Raw genomic sequence first — 19,044 nt, forward strand, 5'->3', positions numbered from 1 at the left:
CATTTCCATCTCACTCCAATAATCTGGCTCTTACACAAAATGACATGTTTCACTAGTCAGACTGGAAGAGAAACGTGATTGTAAAATGGCTAAACGTAGAAGCATACATTTAACAAACACTGAGTTCAATCCCTACTTTGAGACAAGGGGGCCACAAACACAGATGAATAAGGTGCACTTCCCCTCAAGGAACTCTCAGTCTAGAGGGAAAGACAGACAGGTAAATAAAGTTCAACAATGAGTGTGATAGGATTGTGTGAGAGAGCAGGGATCCAAAGAAGAAAGTGATCAATTCTATCCCAGGCAGGGGAAGGCGGAGTTTGGAAAGGCTTTAATGGGGAAGCCAGCCTCAAGTATGTGATTTCAAAGCGGGTCAACTCCCCATAAAGACAGGGCAGTAAGGAGGATTACACGGGAACAAGTGGACATCTGCTTTCCATACATCCAGGAACCTAAGTCTCACCTAGCTGGGTGACCCCAGGACAATCAACCTAATTCTCCTTTAAAATTAGTCCTAGCAGCCTAAGCCGGTTCTGACAGCCAGGGGTTAAGACAGTTTGGATGGTACCAACTTTTCTATGTCATCAAAACAGAGAAATTCCATGCTAAGAACTCCTAGTGGCACTGCAGCCCCAACAGAAGCTCATGTAAGCTTCTCAAACTGAGAGGAACCTCATCCCCAGGGCACATAAAGCAGGTGTGGTTTATACCCTTTGGGAGCAGACAGGGCCATTCCTGCTTCAAAAAACAGCCTGAAATCCATATGAACTATTTTCAGAAAGAACAAAAGCAGTGCACATAAGTCCTACAAGGTAACCAGCATGAATTTTCGTCTGACTTAACCTAAGGGATAAACCCTCCATACCTCTCATTTTCAGCCTCAGTCATCATGCATTTTGGCAAACTGACACTGAATTTCTGTTTCTTGACAATTAAAATGCATTCCCAAATAAAAGAGGAACTGGAATTTAGAAATGTGGCCAAGGCAGAGGTTTCATCTGTATTATGTAATATTTAACTCCTTGGAAAATTAAGATTTACTATCTCTAGCCCTTTTGTTTATGCTACCACTCAACCCTCTTACCAAAAGGTTGTCCTCAGACTTCTTTGGGTCTGCTCTGTGTAGTTTATCTATCGTATTTCTTTACACTCCTTTGGTGTAAAACAATTAACGCTTTTTAAAAGGGTAGAGTTCCCTTCTGCCGGGGACAAAACTAAAGGTTAAATCTTTATCCAAATAGACACCTGGATATATGTCAGCGCTGTAAAAACACCTAATTTTGATTCACATTACATAACTGCTTTTTCAACCAAAATATTGCTGAGTTATAATTCGTATTTTTCCCCAAACCTCCTCTATTAACTCTAAGAACGCTTTCCTCTCTCTCTGCTAATACCCAGTCTCTGGGCTGGACCCTCTGCTCCCCTGTTCTCCCTAAACCTTGAGCAAAGTGTTTCCTTTCATGAGCATCGGTAACAGTCATACGCCAAGTTCAACCACCAAAGCAAGTAAACAAGTTACCTATACTGCACGGAAGCAGCTTCTCATTTTTGAGAACTCACAGAAAATATTAGAAGACAAACAGCTTCCGTTTTACACAATGGCCTTTAAGATATGTAGCAGTAATAGACCAAAATGGTTAAAACATCACATTTTCTACAGAACTGAAATCTGGAATAGCAAGGAAAATCGTCCCTTGAGTATACTGACTCTCTTTTTAAAGAAGGAAGAGTCAAACAAATACATCCTCCCTGCCTCCCCATCTCCCAATAAAAATAATACTCACATCCTGCCATTTCTGATCTTGTTCTTTTAACTGTGACTTTATTTTCTGCATCTCCTCGTAACGCAGCTGACGCAAGTTCTGAGCATCCTCTGCGCTGACATCACTCATGGACTTGCTCCTACGACAAAAATACCCATGGTAACCAAGGTTCATGTGACCGGATTTAAGGTAAAACTGGAAGGTTGGGCTTATATTTGGAAATTCCATCTAAAATTCTGCAGTACTACCTAGATGCTTTCGTGATAATATCACAGAAATAGCACTACAGAGATAAATGGTGTTTTTCCAAAACGCAGAAACAAGAGCCTAGCACTCAAGTCAAGCGTGAATTCTTTCACAAAATGGCTAAATGAACCCTGAACAAGTCTGAAAAAATAATCCAATGTTCATATTTAGGTAGTCGATGCAGAAAAAGATTACTTTAGGAAAAAAATAATTATTAGTTCCTAGAATCACCTGTCTTTATTTTTCTATCTCCCCCAGAGATAATCTTTTAAGGTTTGGCTGCCTTTTCTGAGCACTTATTAAATAATTTAACGATTACCTGATATTTTCTCCTCAAGTTCAATACCAGGAATAAATGTGCCACTGCTTCTCAAAGATTCTATAACATCCGCCCCACTACTGCACTGGGCTTGGTCTCAGAGACCACAGGTGGTTTCCAATAGCCAGTTACAATATAACCTCTATTATAATCCTCTTTTTTGTTAGGGCAGCTTTCGTTTTGTCCATGTGTGACCCCTGCCGTGAGGATGTACTGCGGGTTAGGTGTCAAAGAGTTCAAGCTAGGGTAGTTTGAGGACAGTGGGGTGCCACCCATGAGGCACATGTTCTGTACACGCACACAGAAGGGTATGGTGAGCTACACCAGAGAAGGAAGACTGAGGGAGGCCTCCAGGAAAGAGAGGTGTCAGATCTGAATACTGAGTAGCAGCTAGGAGGAACGAGAGAGACACAGAGCTTTCAAACGTGGGGTGCCCAAAATGTTCTTTCCTACCAATCTTTCTAAATTTTTATTTCACTGTAACTGACTCCACTTTTAGTTATTTAAGTAACTCTCCCTCTCTTTCTTGAGCCCCTAAGTTTGCCTTCCCCAAGACTTTGCCATCACCACATTTTTTTAATAACATGCTTGCCCTTAGCCAGCTCAGGAATTCAATTACATTCTCTACGTAAATGACTCCCCCAAATCCACGGCCTAGGCCCTGTCTGAGTCAATTCCAATTGCTTGTTAAATAAACGTCTCTGCATGGCCACCGTAAAAGGATCAATGGAAATAACACCTAGAAAGGGTTTTGTAAATGGTAACTTACTAACACATGATTATTGTTGATGTAGCCAAACTCAATTTTGTCTCCAAACCTGCTTTTCCTCTTATCAGTGATGCTACCTGCCCCCAATTACCCACATTTGAAACCGAAGAACCATTTTTCACCTTTCTCTCTCCCTTCTCCCTAGTTATCAAGTCCTCTTATTCAGTGTCTTTTTCTTTCCATTTCTATTGCCAACACCCTAGATCAGAGCACAGTCAACTCTTACCTAGACTTTTTTAAAAGCTTCTTAAATTATCACCCAGGCTCCAAATCCAGTAAAGGTCTCTCCTGAACTCTTCCCTCCAACTTAGAAACCCTTCACCAGTATATATGCCTTTTTAAATGCCACTCATTCCTCAGGATCCCTGCAAGACTATAGTCTGGTTGGGTGCATGCAACTTCCTGTTCATTCTCTGCTTAGAAGTCTCATGGGCAACTCAAACTTAATTTGACAGACCAAAAACACGGTCTCACATCTTCCTCATCTCAACAAAAGCCAACTCCATCCTTTCATATTATGGGCCAAAGATCTTTTTTTGTTTGTTTGTTTTTGTTTTTTTTGCGGTATGCGGGCCTCTCACCGCTGTGGCCTCTCCCATTGCAGAGCACAGGCTCCGGACGCACAGGCTCAGCGGCCATGGCTCACGGGCCCAGCCGCTCCGCGGCATGTGGGATCTTCCCGGACCGGGGCACGCACCCGTGTCCCCTGCATCGGCAGGTGGACTCTCAACCACTGCGCCACCAGGGAAGCCCTGGGCCAAAGATCTTTAAGTCATGCCAGAGTCCTCATTCCCGTATACATAACTGATCCCATCAGGAAATCCTGTCCCTCTACCTTCTAAATATATCTAGGGGCAACCACCTCTCACCACCTCCACCACTGCCATCCTGATCCAGGCCCTCCTATCTCCTGCCCGGATTATTACAATAATCAGTCTCCCTGCTTCCACCACTTTCTGCACAACAGCGTATTCTCAACATAGCAGCCAGAAGGACCTTTTAGAAATTGCACTCAGGTCGTGACAGGACTCCACTCAGCACCCACCAGTTTCTTCCCATCTCACCTGAGTTAAAAGCAGGTTCTTCCAAGACCTTCAATGTCTGACACTACCTGGCCCCTTGCCTACCTCTCTGCTCTTGTCCCCACTGAGCTCCCCTTCACACACTCTGTTCCAGCCAACTGGCTTCCCTGCTCAGGCCCAACCTCTTCCCTCCCTGCTCTTAATCTGCCTGGAATGCTCTTCAACCGAATATGCAAATGGTTTATCTCTCACTTCCCGTCAGCTGCTTAAATGTTACCTCGGGGGTTTCCTCCCCTGACCACCCAACAAGACGAGCTAATGCCCCTCTCCCCTGACTCACATTATCCCTCATTTTCTCCATAGCATTTATCACCATCTGAATTGTATGGTTATTTACACATCACCTGCCCCGCCCTGTAAGATTATAAAGCAGGAATTTTGTCTGACTTGTTTGCTGCTGTATCACCAGCGCCTAAAAGAGTGCCCAGCCCCTGGCAGGTGCTCGTAAATGTCCTAATGACCTAGATAATCTTCTCCCACTTTGATAAAGTCTTCCTGCAAAAAGCGATGCTTTAGTTATACCATTCTTGTGGCACTTAACACTCAGCATTATGTCATATGTAGTGTGCAAGCATGCATGCATGTTTAGCTTTCCTCCCTCACAAGTTCACATGCTGCCTGGAAGGAAAACACATTAACAGGGCATGCAGGACACACTCATTTAACATCTGTGGTAAGAATGAGGTATGATTTAGCATATTTAATCATGCAAAATAAACTAGCTATGAAATGTTTCTAATTTTGTAAGAAATTGTGGCTCCTCCCCAAAGTTTTATACAGAAAGCTTTATAGGATTTATTCAAGAATATTAAGGAATTACATATATGAGTACATATATGAAATTATATATTGAGCTGTTAACATCATATATAATTAACTAGGTATGACTATATAAAAATCGTCATATGATTTGAGAATATAAACTCACTTAAGTCATAACTGCAAAGAATAAGGCTATATGAACTAATACAATAACAGACTCACTAAAAAGAAAATTTTTTCAGGACGAAGGTATGAGGGGAATGTGGATGCCCAACACATGAGGTTACATAAATTCCAGAACAAAATTGGAAATGTAAATATTTTAAGTAATCTTTTGGCGGGAGGAAGGCTGGACAGTCTCAACTGGCCCAGACCCTTTCAGCCCTCACCCTCCTGCACTATGAAACCTTAACATATGTCTTTTCAGAAAACATGGTATCACCATGGGCAAAGGCTGCATCACCCTCCGGGGAGCCCGAAGCACAGAGCCCGGCACACAGGAGGTCCCCCCAATATTAACAAAGTAAGCCAAACAACGGCTAGAGTAGACAAGTCCCTGTGGAAGGCAGGAATATGAGGCCCTTGTGTTCCCTGGGATCGATAAAGTTACCTCTAGAAAGCCTGGCACATTCCATACAGGTTGAGCCAGGCACCACAATGAGACAGGAAGTAAGACCCAGCAGAGGCACCATTTTTCACCCCCACCTAACACCACTTAACTTTTCTCAGCCTCAGTTCCTTGTCTGCTAAGCCAGGAAGGAGTCGTTAGGAGAAATAATGGGTCAGGTTATGTTGATGGCATTTCAATAACCATCTGGTGCTATACACCAACTATTCTTATTAAGGCAAATATGCTCATTAGAGATCTACTGAAAACTAACTCCCAAAGCAGTTTCAAATTAGAGAGGTCACCCCAGGCCACACTGATAAAATCGAGAACTTTTTGATTGTAGGAGTCTTTCAGCCAGATCATGAAGAATTCTTTCCTTCCTTATCAGAGTTAACAGCATAATATTAAACTTCTGAGGGCTTACTGTGTGCCAACAACAACCGCCGAGCAGTCTCCATGGATTACCTCATTGTACGAAACCCTAGTCTGATTCTAGCAACTCAGGAGCTGCAGGTCCTTGGGAAAGCTGTGGCATCTGTTTCTCTTTCTCCACATCTCTAAAATGCACATAACACCTACCTGTCTACCTCTGCAAACTGAGATACTATTTACTAGCAAATAATTCCCTTGCAGTTCATTTACCCTTGTATTTCCTTATTTGCAAAAGCTCCAATTTAAAACTGCATTTGGATTTTTCCAAAAAAATACAGGTCTATTATGTTGCATTTTCAGTTGAATAGAATTTTTTTAAATAGCATGTAGGGTGAAGAGAGAAAGAAGGGGAAGTTTAAGAAAAAGGGAGTAGATTATAAAACAAGATCACTAAAATCTTATTTTCTTTTCCCACAGTGCAGGGACTAGTGTTACGATATTTTTTTAGAACACAATCTCAGGAAATTTATAGATGAATATCTAGGAACTAAGGGATCAAAAAGGAACAACATGTAGCAAAATTTCCTAAATATAAAATCACCGATAACCTTATATGGCAAACAGAAATTCCATGATGCTAAGTTTGGGGTCCCCACCTTTCAAGGGAAGATAAGAATATACCTATTTATGCACCTCTAAATATATTTCCATTAGGTGTTGTAGGAATTCTCTGAAGAGTAATTAGTGCTAAAACCAGGGTAAGAGGCTTTAGAATTACCATAAATTATAATGATAAGATAACATAAGAGACTTTTCCTTTATAGGTTTAGAGTCTAAATCAGTGTTTCTCTATAGCTGCATTATTGACATTTTGGGGCCCCAAAATTATTTATTGTAGGGGGCAATCTTGTGTACTGTAGGACATTTAGCAGTATCTTTGGCTATAAAAGCACTAAATACCAGTAGCAACGCTCCCCTCAACCCACCCAATGTGACAATCAAAAATGTCTACAAACATTGCTGAATGTCCCCTGGGGGCAAAATCTTCAGAAAGTAACTCACATCAACTTTGTTTTTCCTTCCTTCTTGTTGTCTTACGTGTCTTAGAGTTCTACAGAATTTTTTGGCCAAAACCCCATAAGTAAAATATACGTGTCTTAGTTGTCTTTGATTACAACTTCACCTTGAATCAATGTTCATTTCCTGTTGCTACTGGCAGTAGACTCAATGGCTTAATCATATTACAAAATTATAGCTATATACCATTACAAATTCTTTGTCATTAACAGCTTCTGCCAAGAGGCATCATAACCAAATTTTCAAATGTCACAGGACCATAAGACAAATCATGCAACACAAAAGCACATGTGAGAAAATGACTGCCACATACAAAGCGTCTCACTAAAAGTAAAGTGAGAAGTGTTAAATGCCAAATAAAAAGCAAGCCAGAAATGAACAATCTAAGCCTGCAAAAGGTGATGCACATTTCTCTTTAACCTGGTTCTTACCAAAAAGAAAGCATTCATGTTATAGGCAGTTATTCTTCCATCACAGGATGTTGAGCAATAATGATTTTTCCAGGTAAGTGTTCCAAGCTTGACAACATACACGATGTCCAGAGGAATACCACCCAGAAATATCACTTGTTTCATGTTTATAATCATTTACAAACATGTTTATAAACATGAGATGAATTCTAGATTAAATGTCTACACTCAATCCAATTTAAATCTTTTTTTGTTTTCACTGCAGATCAATTTAAGAAAAACATTGGTAACTGAGAGAATTTTTTTTAATCCCAAATAATATATTTTAATTGCAAGTGGTCTAAAATGCACTTCAGTTTTGTGAAGATATATCTGTGTTACTTTCCATTATCTGACAAGTCATGCATTATTCATCAGTCTCCATTTACAGACAACCTTGCTTTATTTGTGTTACCTTGGCAGTAAACGGCATGGGGAACAGCCTGTAAAACAAATGGCGTACTATGCAAGCAGCAATCCTGAAACGGTCTACAGAAGGCATTTGCTGCTGCTGGCTCTGGCCCAGGAAAACCCTTAGCTTGCTGAGCCTCAGCCTTTGGGTTTTTCTCTTCTTTCCTTAACCCAGTCATACAGTGTGTTCCTAAGAGGGAACAGGTAGAGCCATTGGAATAGCTGTACAGGTTTACAGTCGCGTGAAGCACTTGTACTCAGTGTATACGTATCCCCTTCAAGAAAAACAACCTGCTTACATTATAAAGCCTTATTTACCAAAGAAAATTCCTCTGAAACTTATCATTCAAAATGTTTGATACTGCAAAGATTGGTTTATCAAGTTAAAACAGCTTTCCCATGATGAACTGAGATTAGCAGATGCTTGAGCGTCATGCTAAAAATTGCCTCGTTCACCTTGCCTGATGGAAACGCTTTAAGCACACATGAGAAACTGGATAGGAGATAATGTGCCTTTGCGAGGCACACTTAAAGCATGCTGGGAGCCTGATTTTTAAAATCAACGGCTGAGAAGTACTTGAAATTAGTTGCCCATCGCTCCTTTACATCTTTGACATCTAGAATGGCTGTATTGCTTTAAATAGTAATTTTTAGTACCTTCCAAGATCTCCACATTATCAAAATTATCCAAAGCTATCAAAATCAGAGAACCTGGGACTTCCCTGGTGGCACAGTGGTTAAGAATCCGCCTGCCAATACAGGGTACACGGGTTCGAGCCCTGGTCCGGGAAGGTCCCACGTGCTGGGAGCAGGTAGACCTGTGCACCACAACTACTGAGCCTGCACTCCAGAGCCCGCGAGCCACAACTACTGAGCCCGCGAGCCACAACTGCTGCAGCCCGCGCAACCCTAGAGCCCGTGCTCCGCAACAGAAGCCACAGCAATGAGAGGCCTGCACACCACAATGAGGAGTGGCCCCGCCCCCTCGCCATAGCTGGAGAAGGCCCGTGCGTAGCAGCGAGGACCCAACGCAGCCAAAAATTAATTAATTAATTAATTAATTTAAAATTAGAGAACCTTAGAGATGAAAAGGCTTAGGCAGATTAAAATATCTGACATACTTAAATTTTCTTCTTGATCAAGAAGTATTAGCAGTTAGGTTCACAAAGTTACAGAAAGTTTGATATAAAATATTAAGATGTAGCCAGCTGGTTATTCTGCACTAAGAATGACTAAGTCTACATAGTTAGTGTGTACTAAAAGTAAAGAAGTATTTATTTTAACTCAGTTATTCTAGAAAGGGAAAATATTTCCAGAAAATTATTTTTATCATATTTTATGTCTACCAGGTGACTAGAATTAAACAACAGGACAGTCGCCCCTCCGTATCCGAGGGGGATTGGTTCCAGGATCTGCATCCTCAGATACAGAGGACCAATGTAGACAAAAACTGGGAATTAGTTCTAAATATAGTTCTTGCAGCTATATTGGAAACTACCAATATTTTAATTTTCTTGCAGTTTTGGAAGTCTGATTAGCCTTTATAATACAGCCGTGTTATAAAATTTTACCCTAATCAGGAATCTTGAAAATGTTTCCAAATCCTACTAAGGGAAGACTAATGCCACTCACCATCCCAACTAACAAAGCTCCCCTTGAACTGAGAGTACACAGATAATGCCAACTGCATGCATTCCAACCTCAAAGTAAATGCTAATACTCTTTTTCCATCATAGATATTCTAAAACATAGTTATTTGGGCTTCAACATCCAGAAATGAGAGGTTTGGTCTATGCAGCAATCAGATAGCAAAATAAATACACCTAATCTCAGGCACGTGTTTTTGTGACTTTTAATCAACTCCTTAAGGAAAAAAAAAAAAAAAGGGCCTGAATTTTCGACTTCTAATAAAACAAACTGTTGCTGTCCTATAGGACTTCATGCACTGGGCACTCAGACAGAAATATTACCATTTTGTTGCAGAATTAAGAAAGATTTCCCATTTTTTAAGTCTCATGCACAGCACAGAGCACCCCCATTTAGTGACATGCCAGGGTAGAAGTGCAAGGACGTATTACAAAAAGGACAAACAAAATGCAGATTTTTTTTTTTACTGTGAACCACAAAACTTACCCGTTCTCACCATAAATCTTTTGAAAGAGTCTAAGAAATCAGAAAACCAAAAATTAAAAGTCATTTTTTCCAGTTGTGTTAGTTTCTAAATCAGCATCTTTAAGAGTTGAACTAGAGATGGACAAATCTCAAAAGGTTGTTTCTTCAGTCACATTCTTGATCATGTCTCAAAATCTCATTGACCTCATATCTCAGGGAATTCAGATTAAGATAAAGAATTTCCTGATTCCCTCTGAACCAACAAACCCATTTTTAAAAAAGCTTCCTGTTGCCAGGAACTAATAAGTTAGATTTAGATCTACTAATTTCATTTAACCCAATATTTGTCGATCCCAAAGTTCAACAAACTGAACAGTCATCAAAACAGCAAGTTGCATAACACATAAATGCAGACTCATTATCAAAATGGCCATAATTACATACATGTAAAGTGTAGCAGACAGCAAATAACATTCATGCATTTTAATAATGTTTGCACTGAACTTTAAACCATAAATTTAAAAAGTCACACATCGATAGTCCAAGAAGTCTAGGTCAAAATCAAAATCAAGTTAAATGAAACTTGCAATGCCATATTTTAAGGGAAATTTTTACACAAAAATCATGTACTCCGAAATATGAGAAACATGGAAAACCAAACAACCAGACTGTTTCAGAAATGCCTGGACGTGAGAATAAAAGTCTGTAAATATAATTGGAAAACATTTTCGTGAAACGTCAATGTGTTAGAATAGTATCATAGTCATCCTTAAGGCCAAGGGCAACATTTGTGTATACACCTTCTTAAACAGGTCTCAGAGAGGTGATGAGATGTGCAAATATGGAATTGCACTTTTTCCACACAAAGACTAAAGGTTTCTCAAAGCAAAATCAATGTTTTACAGGATGCTTCCAAATGGCTCATGACATGCAGAGCTGGGCAATACGATGCCACTTTCTCACACAAGAAAAGTCACACAAGACCATCCATGACAAGCAAATCCTTGCAGAAACACACTCTGACCTCTCCACCATCAGCCGCTTCCTGTGCCTAAGCCTGCTGGCCTCCCGGATGGACTCCCACTTCTGTAAGTCGGCCTCGCTGCAGGGACCAGGGGTAAACCTGACTGGAGGCACAGTACTTCCCAGCTTCCAAGATTGGATCTTACGAGCCAACATGTCATCTTTCTTCTGCCTCCAGGAAGGAACTAACACTCTACAGCTATTACTTTTTTCTTTAGGTGGGCATGTCCTTTCAAGTACACAGAGAAATTTTGCTTGAATTTCCGGAGGAAGAGTCCAGGGTTCGGGGAAAGGGACTGGCTGGTATCTATCTGGGGCTCCCGACAGAGGCACCTCTTTCTTCTGTGCTGGAATGCGGCGAACAATCATATCATCTTTTTCTAGGTCTGGAAGTACAAGTTCACCTTCCCTACACTGCAGTATTATATCTTGCTCTACAGGATCGTCTTGCCCAGAAAGCCTTCTTAAGTCTTCGAAAGCCCGAAGAACACATGGGTTTGCATGGAAAGCCCCAGTCTTTCTGACAAAGAAATCATCATTCTCTAAGTCAGGATCCAGGGCTGGCATCTCCAGGTCATCTGGTGTATAAGAGAGATTCTTTCTGCGTGTTATGAGCCTTGGGCCAGCAGTGGGATCAATTTTGATATGTGTTTCAGAAGACAAGATGTCATCAGAATATGTCTGGAGGGCCTGAAGTAATAAAAACTGACTGAAGCATAGAAAAGAAAAAGGAAGGGAGAATCTTATTAAATTTGGGGAGAAAAGGTAATTAGGTAGCAGACCAACTAGCCAGTCACTGTGGGTGAATTATTTTGGGGGGCCATGGGAGCGACTCTTGCTGGGAAGAAAGACCAGCATTTAATGCCGTAATCCATGACTTTCCTGGATACCATTTAAAGGAATAAGAGCAGAATGTATCTCTCAGTGGGCACCACTGAGGCCAAGTGATGGGGCCAGAACGGGAAGAGAGTGAAGCTCCCTGATACACACAGTGTTCCCTTCCACCCCTTCCTCATCCCATTGGCCACAACGACCTAAGTCCCCTCCCAGAGAAGCAGCAATGATCTTCAAGAGCTGAACAATAAGCACTTTATGCAACAGGCACAGGTGGTCAGCAGATTAAATAAAATGCTCTGAAGCTTTATTAAAGGCTCCTGTGAATCTTCTCTTTGCATTTTCCCACCAGTCTCGCCTGTCCCAGTGCCTGTCTATAAGTTATTTCCTTTCTCCACAGCTCCACACATAGCACAACTGTAAAATTAGGTCAACTGCCTAAAACGCCTTTTCAAAACGGTTTTCCCAAGAACTGTCTATGCCACATGTAACTATATACTCTCTTGTACGTGATTGTGCTAAAGAATATTTAATCCTATAGAATTTCAAGCTCACATGCTTGTACAGAAAGCACGATGTCATATGTTATGCTTTTGTAACTAAACATTAAGTGCCTAAGTGTTCATGACTCAGCACGTCATGGTCAGAGGTTAAAGTAGCAGCAGAAGCTGGCACAGGTGTCACAGGCCAGACTCCAAGCAGGCGGGCTCATGCAGGCAGGTACACCTGGGTTCATCCGAAGCACCACTAGTTCTCCTGGCTGCATGGGTGTCCCGGGAGTTTCTGGTCCATTTCTTAGCCAGTTCCAGCAAGAGTGAACATCTCTGACAGCTGCTGTCTAGCCTATGATCTGCTTTTTGTATTCTACTAAAAATGGCGGAGCTTCTGTCAGAGCCTGAATCCTCATCGTCAGAGTCTGAATTCCCTCTACCGTGGAGTGACATAGAGAAAGGAAAGAGAAAAGAAGACAAAGAATTGGAGAACGATGCGACTAAAAATAATGTCAAGCTCTGGCTATGGAGAGGACTTTTTACGATCCAGATCCTAAAGTTTAAATTTAAACAGTTTTTTCAGTTAGCAATTCTACAGATGTTGAAGGGAAATTAACCTCTCTCATGAAAAGCACACATAGAATGTACCCAGCCAGGGTACTGAGTGGACACCAGAATAAAAGAAACATGCATACAGACAAACCTGAATCCCTGAAATTCTTTATACCATGGTTTATAAGTTTCCCTTTTTATTCGTTTCCAGTTCACATCTTCTGGGATCCAGCATTTGGGAAGAAACTGATCAAAAGCATTCCCTGGGCTTGGCATGATTGGGCTTAGCTTTCGCACATAAAGATCATCCCTTACAGTGTTGGGTATGCTTGTCTTTTCTTCTGCCTCTTCCAAATAACAAGAGGAGTCTGAAGTTTCTTGTACTGTTGGCCAGTTCTCCACGTTTGTGCCCCAAGTTCTCCTCTCGTTACTGTTCAAAACATCCAACCAGTTAAGACACCACGTGAGCAATTTGTGACACAGAACACAAGAGGCATGCTTTCTGTCTCACAAAGTTTACACTGTGAATGCAGCCAATTAGTTCCCATTCTCATCAGTCTCATCATTCCAGCTCCTACAACAAAGTTAAGGCATTATAATAGCATCTCATTTTAATTAGAGAAGAGCTTGATACAGAAGGGCCAAAGACAACTACAAAATGTGTTAAAAGAGAGAGACAAATTGCAAACCATCTGGGGTATTACTTTACATATTAAAAATCAAGAGCATAATAGACATTCCAATCCAAGAGAAATTTTTCTGACCTCGTCATTCTGTATAGCCCAGTGGCTAATGGATCAGCAGGAGAAAAGATTGGTGCACAAGACTTAGGAGAGATGCTTTTCGAGATGAAACCCTCGGGCCTCTTTTTCATTTGGAATCTACGGTTGGCTAAGTCATCCAAAACTATATCCGGCAACCTCCGTTCCTCCTCCGAGTCTGATCCACTTTCAGAACCATACACCTCCTTCTGATAGGAATCTGGATTCGAAAAATCATGCTTTGCTCTGCTGATTTGATGGGAAATAAAAGGATTCTTTTTGTGTCCACTGAGCTCAGTCAACACAGAAAAAAATAATGGAAGAAAGTAACACAGCAGAGCTCACAATGAACAGTGTAAGTCATCCAGGAAGCTGAAAGATAACCAGTGAGCTAAAGGCATGCATCTAAAAAAAGAACCGGCAAATCATACGCTGACATTCTAAAACAGAAGAAATCTCTTCAAGATACGGATGACTAAAAATATAGGTAAGTAAAAGAAATACTTCATTAATGAAGTTTTATGTTATCTGTGAAATACATTTTAAGGACCATTCCTTTTTACCAAATTTAAATATCCTGGCAAATTCACAAAGCAGACTGAATTTTAAAATTCAACAATCAGCTCGCATCCCAGTACCTTGGAAATGTTCGATCGGCTTCTATGCAGACTGGGCTTGCCCAGGTTCTTCTGTTATCCTCATTTTTGTCCAGCTTTTTCTTCCTTAAGGGTGCCGGCACATAGGATGGCTGTCTACCCTTGTTGGGTAAAAAGCGATTAAATGGTAAAGCAGACTTTGGTTCAACAGCCGAAATCCTTCGATATGACATATCATCTTTATTATGGTCCTGCATTTTGAATGTAAATTCAGAATCTGTGTCACTTTCACAACCTATTTAAAAAAAAAAGGCACAAGAATTTGCTTTACTCTCCAGATTACTCGTCCAACTGAAACCCACACAGCATGCCTGCGTTTGTCTTTCCCTTGGAAACCCAGTGCTCTACTGCTAACTGCAGGGAATATTTTTAGAAATTTGTCATGAAGTTGTGATAAGACCCATCAGGAGGAACTTGCTTTGCATACTGGAGATGCATGCAGTACATTCTTTCACTGTTGCACATTCTAAGCAGAAAAAGTCCCGGTTTATGGCTGAACCCCTTTTCTTCCCAGTCTTCCTTGCCCTCACGATTTGTCATAAAATTTGTTGATGGAATACCTGTGAATAAAATCTAGCAATCAAGTCAAAGGTGCCTAAAACGAGATCTGAATGTAGTTCGAGGGAAACTCAGTCATTTAAAATAAATCATGCAGTCACCCAAAATTTCTGTGAGGCGAGAGACAAGGGAAGACAAAGAAAGAGATGCAAAAAGCACAAAGAAGTTTGATAGATCCTTGTGAGACCCCTATGAGCAAGAATCACACATTACACATGAGGTTGGACCAAATGACTTCTAATGTCCCCCCAAAATATTAAGAGAACACAGAACTCGAGGCTTTTTCTGATGGTGGTCACGGAAATATTGGGAACCTTGTATTTTGATTCAACATCATTTACACACAAATTTGAAAGAATACACTTTGATACACCTCAAGGTCAGATAGATGCAAACACTAATCTGTACTCAAAAAAAAAAAAAGTCAGTTTGTTCTTTTAAATACATGGGAAGAAATGAGGGTATAAAACATTACAATAGATACGATATAGATACGATAGATACAAGCTTCAGCTGCCTCCCATTCTGCCCTTTTCTTCCTGCCTCTGTGTATTTGTTAAGAAACTTTGCAAATGTTGCATGCTTCCCGCCGGAGCTCTCAGAGGCTGGCTGTGCACAGTACCTGAGGACCTGGGAGCTGTGGGCTCTAGGCAGGAGCACACCTGCAGGGTAAACCTGAGTCAAAGGCAGTCTCGTCCCCTCCCCCGTGCCTGGCACGAGTCTACAGTAGTAACAGAAAGGAGGCTACAGGAAGCGGTTGAACACACAGCTAGGAGACCTTGAGACAGGAACAGGGAAAGGAGAGTCATGGAAAGAAAGGAGGAAGTATAGCAGCTATGACCAGAAGGATTAATAGTCAATAATCTCGCGCTTTGTTTTTACTGCCTCCTAAATTAGTACAGTTTTTGAAAATAAGAGAGAAATGTCAACGATTCTTGCTAAAATCTTGTACATGTGAAATTTGTACAGAAGATCCTTCTACTTCGGAATTTTTTAAGCTTTTTTTTTTTTTTTTTAGTCCAGTACAGTGTGCTGCAGAGTAGGGAAATATTCTTGATCTGGTAAGAGATATGGATGAAAAATGCCACCAGCCATATCAGTAAACAAAGGATATTGCGGCCATCCAGCCAGCAGCCACTGCGCCTGTCCCCGACTATGCACCCTGAGGGGATTCAGGATGGAGAAAAGCAGGCTACTCGCCCCATATAGTTAAGGTGTGTGTCAAAGGAATGATTTCAGTGAGCCCAGACTCTTTCATCTTTCCATACATAGGAAAGCTTGAAATTCATTAACTTGAGATGTCTGGCTTTTCTTTAATTAACAGCAATCTTTTGATGTTCTGACTACCTGAGTGAGTTGTTTTTTGTTTGTCTGTTTTGTTTTACAAAGACTCCTATTTATCCCGGCTCCACCCTCACCTCTTCAGAGCAGTCCCTCAGAACTATCTGAGACACTGTCTTCTGGGCTTAAGTCCTCAGCAAGTCTGCTGAATAAAACATAATTCTCAACCTTCAGATTGTGTTTTTGCTTTTCTTTTTTTCAGTCAACAGAGGCTTCATATAAAACTAAGGAATATGACTTTGCAATTCTGTTAACCTAAAAATATTATCTTATCAGCAATATTATACTGATCATCAATTTGGGACTACAACCTGGTAGGTAGCGGAATTTCAACATACTGATCACAAAAATGTTTTATCATCCTGGTGGCCCCCAGGATTTTCTTTTTTTTTTTTTCCTTAGTTGTAATTACCAAGTCTTCACTTCCACCCTCTTCAGACATGGTCTGCAACTCCCTTCCCAAGATCAGGAAGCAGCATGACAGTAACCCTCTGCTTTTCCTCACAAGGGCCGGGAACCCAACCCAACATATCTGAGGACAGTGCTTCAAGTCACACCACCGGACCGCTGCATTTGAACTGACTGGAGTCTGTATACTCCCACACGTCTTCAATACGGGTCCCTTTTATTTCTGTTGGTCAGATATGAATTCAAACATCACATGTGTTAGGTTCTTCAGTCAGGACAAAGTAATGTAGTGGGTTGAGAATTTCAACCTCTGCTTTTACAGCTTTAATCACTCAGATGAATTATGAACTCATTCATTTCCTTAAAACTATTATAAGAGTCATCTGGGCTATGAAAACATTAAAGCTAGACAGCAAACAGCCAACAAATACAGCAGTAATTGTAAAGGTTAACGCAAATAGCCATTCACTTTTTAAACGTCTAAATGCCACGACTACTCAATCTAAAGAATTTGGGGTTTTGTTATAATATTTGTGGATTCATTCTATTTTTGAAAAACAAATTCATTGTACATTGCTTTTATGTAAATTTACATTAAAAGAACAAAAGCAAATAAAGGTTGAATTCTAGCTAATGATTGCATGCTGAAGCATTTAGGACACGTGTAATGTTCTCTGAAGTGCCTCAAAAAATAAGATGGATAATAAATGCATAGAGAATGAGAGCTTGGTATGTGATAAAGCAAGCACAGTAAAATGTTATGGTAAAACTAGGTGGCAGGTACATGGGTATTCATGTAAAATTCTTCCAACTTTGCTGATGTTTGAAATTTTTTATAATAAAAACATTAGGCCGCAAAAAAAAAAAATTAGGAAAAACACTTAAAATAAAGAATAATAATCAAAATAAACAAGCAAAGTAAACTCTCTAACAATCCGGCAAAAACTCACAACCAGAACTCTCAATTTTTCATGCTGATGGTGGAAGCACAGAAATAGTTCAAGAAACTTCACTTGTGGTTTCAATCTAGTCAATTTGAATTGTGAGAGGCATACAGTCAGAAATTTCTGACACCACCCAATAGCCAGGGGAAAAAGACTTGCATTTAAATAACAGATTTGACCACAATATTGGGATTTTGAAAGAAAGTTCCCTCCCACAACAGAAACTTTCATTAACACATTCCTTTCACACTTGTCCTGGGTTTACTCTGACCCTGACAGACGCAAAAGACGTTTTCTAACACAGTGCCAGTGTCGTTACTTAATCAAAGTTTAGCATAATATTCTATCATGACAGATATCAATCATTTCTTTTCTTAGGTAGAGATAATTATTAAAATATTTTCCTGTTTTTTCTTAGAAGTTTTGTGTTGTTTTTTTTTTATCTTTTGCAGAAAAGTAAGAAAAGGAAAGAAAGTTTATTCAGGAGCTAGAACAGACTTTTATAGAATCTTATTTACTTTCTTTCTTATGTTTAGATATATCAGTTACTAGGCCTCAGAGGCAGAGATTATTAAACCCGAATCTGGAGAGAAAAGAATTAGGATAGATTATCGCTGATAAAACAGGTCATAGTTAACTGTCTCTTCCCCAAACTCCTCTAAAAACAGAAGATTAAAAGAAGTGAACTATCACCCTTCTAGTGGCAATATAGTGAGGAAGGAACAAGAGAGACAGAAAGAGAGACAGAGAGAAGGAAGGAAGGGAGGGAGGGAGGGAGGAAGGAAAGAAGGAAAGAAAAGACACCCCCAATTATATTTCCATCTCTACAAAAATATACTTCTCGGCGAAATTTTTGCCTCAATAGTTTCACTCCATTTTTCTACTCTCTCCAATTCCCAATTTTCTCTCAATACACAAAGAAATAAAAATAAACCGTCCAGTCCAAAACGTAACTCACCTTCACGTGCCCCCCTCAACGTGATATCAGAGGAGCAGCTTGTGAATGACCTAGACCCCAAAGAGTCCAAGCTTTCAAATGAATCTTCTCTCTTATAGTTGCCTGGAGGAGCAAGAAATTCTCCACGCTCAGCGCACCAGATATCACCGTAACCACTGTCTCTGCCACTCCTCTTCAGGAAGCTGGACTCTTCAAGTGCCTGAAGAACGTTTTTTAAAGACTTGTAAGTTAGCATAAACTTCCAAAAATGTAATCAGTTATCGCTTATTGATTTGCAATAGTTCAAGTTGTGCTGCATTTGATAGGTGAGGCAATGAGACTGCCCCATTAAATATCAGAAAAAATCTGATAAAAATCAGAATATAAATCCGTAAATGTTTTCCCACAACTAATACTTGGCACTCATGTGACTATATGGAGGTATTCAATATTATTTAATAAGGTAATAATAAGGGGGGACGTTTTAATAAAAGAAAAGCTAATAATTAGAGTAACATTCAAAGGCTAAAATCAATTATTATCTACAGTTTTCTGGCAATAAAC

The 19,044-nt window shown here is 40.3% G+C and overlaps 1 protein-coding gene across 14 annotated transcripts in view; it reads right to left on the reverse strand.

The window, feature by feature from the left end:
* The window catches only part of LMO7 (LIM domain 7), a 200,725-nt gene that overhangs the window by 37,187 nt on the left and 144,494 nt on the right, over positions 1–19,044 (reverse strand). For 11 of the 14 annotated variants that reach the window (XM_029209943.1, XM_029209941.1, XM_029209937.1 and 8 more), the window contains 4 exons: positions 18,502–18,700; positions 14,275–14,527; positions 9,997–10,026; positions 1,788–1,905 (listed from right to left, as the gene is read on the reverse strand). In XM_029209943.1, the coding sequence (XP_029065776.1) occupies positions 1,788–1,905; positions 9,997–10,026; positions 14,275–14,527; positions 18,502–18,700 (600 nt within the window). Of the gene's footprint in view, positions 1–1,787; positions 1,906–9,996; positions 10,027–10,999; positions 11,708–13,026; positions 13,306–14,274; positions 14,528–18,501; positions 18,701–19,044 lie in introns of all 14 variants that reach the window. The other 3 variants (XM_029209931.1, XM_029209938.1, XM_029209944.1) reach the window with 2 other exon arrangements.

Source organism: Monodon monoceros, unplaced genomic scaffold (genome assembly GCF_005190385.1).
Source record: "Monodon monoceros isolate NGI ecotype Baffin Bay Population unplaced genomic scaffold, NGI_Narwhal_1 Super_Scaffold_8, whole genome shotgun sequence".
Lineage (NCBI taxonomy): Eukaryota > Metazoa > Chordata > Mammalia > Artiodactyla > Monodontidae > Monodon > Monodon monoceros.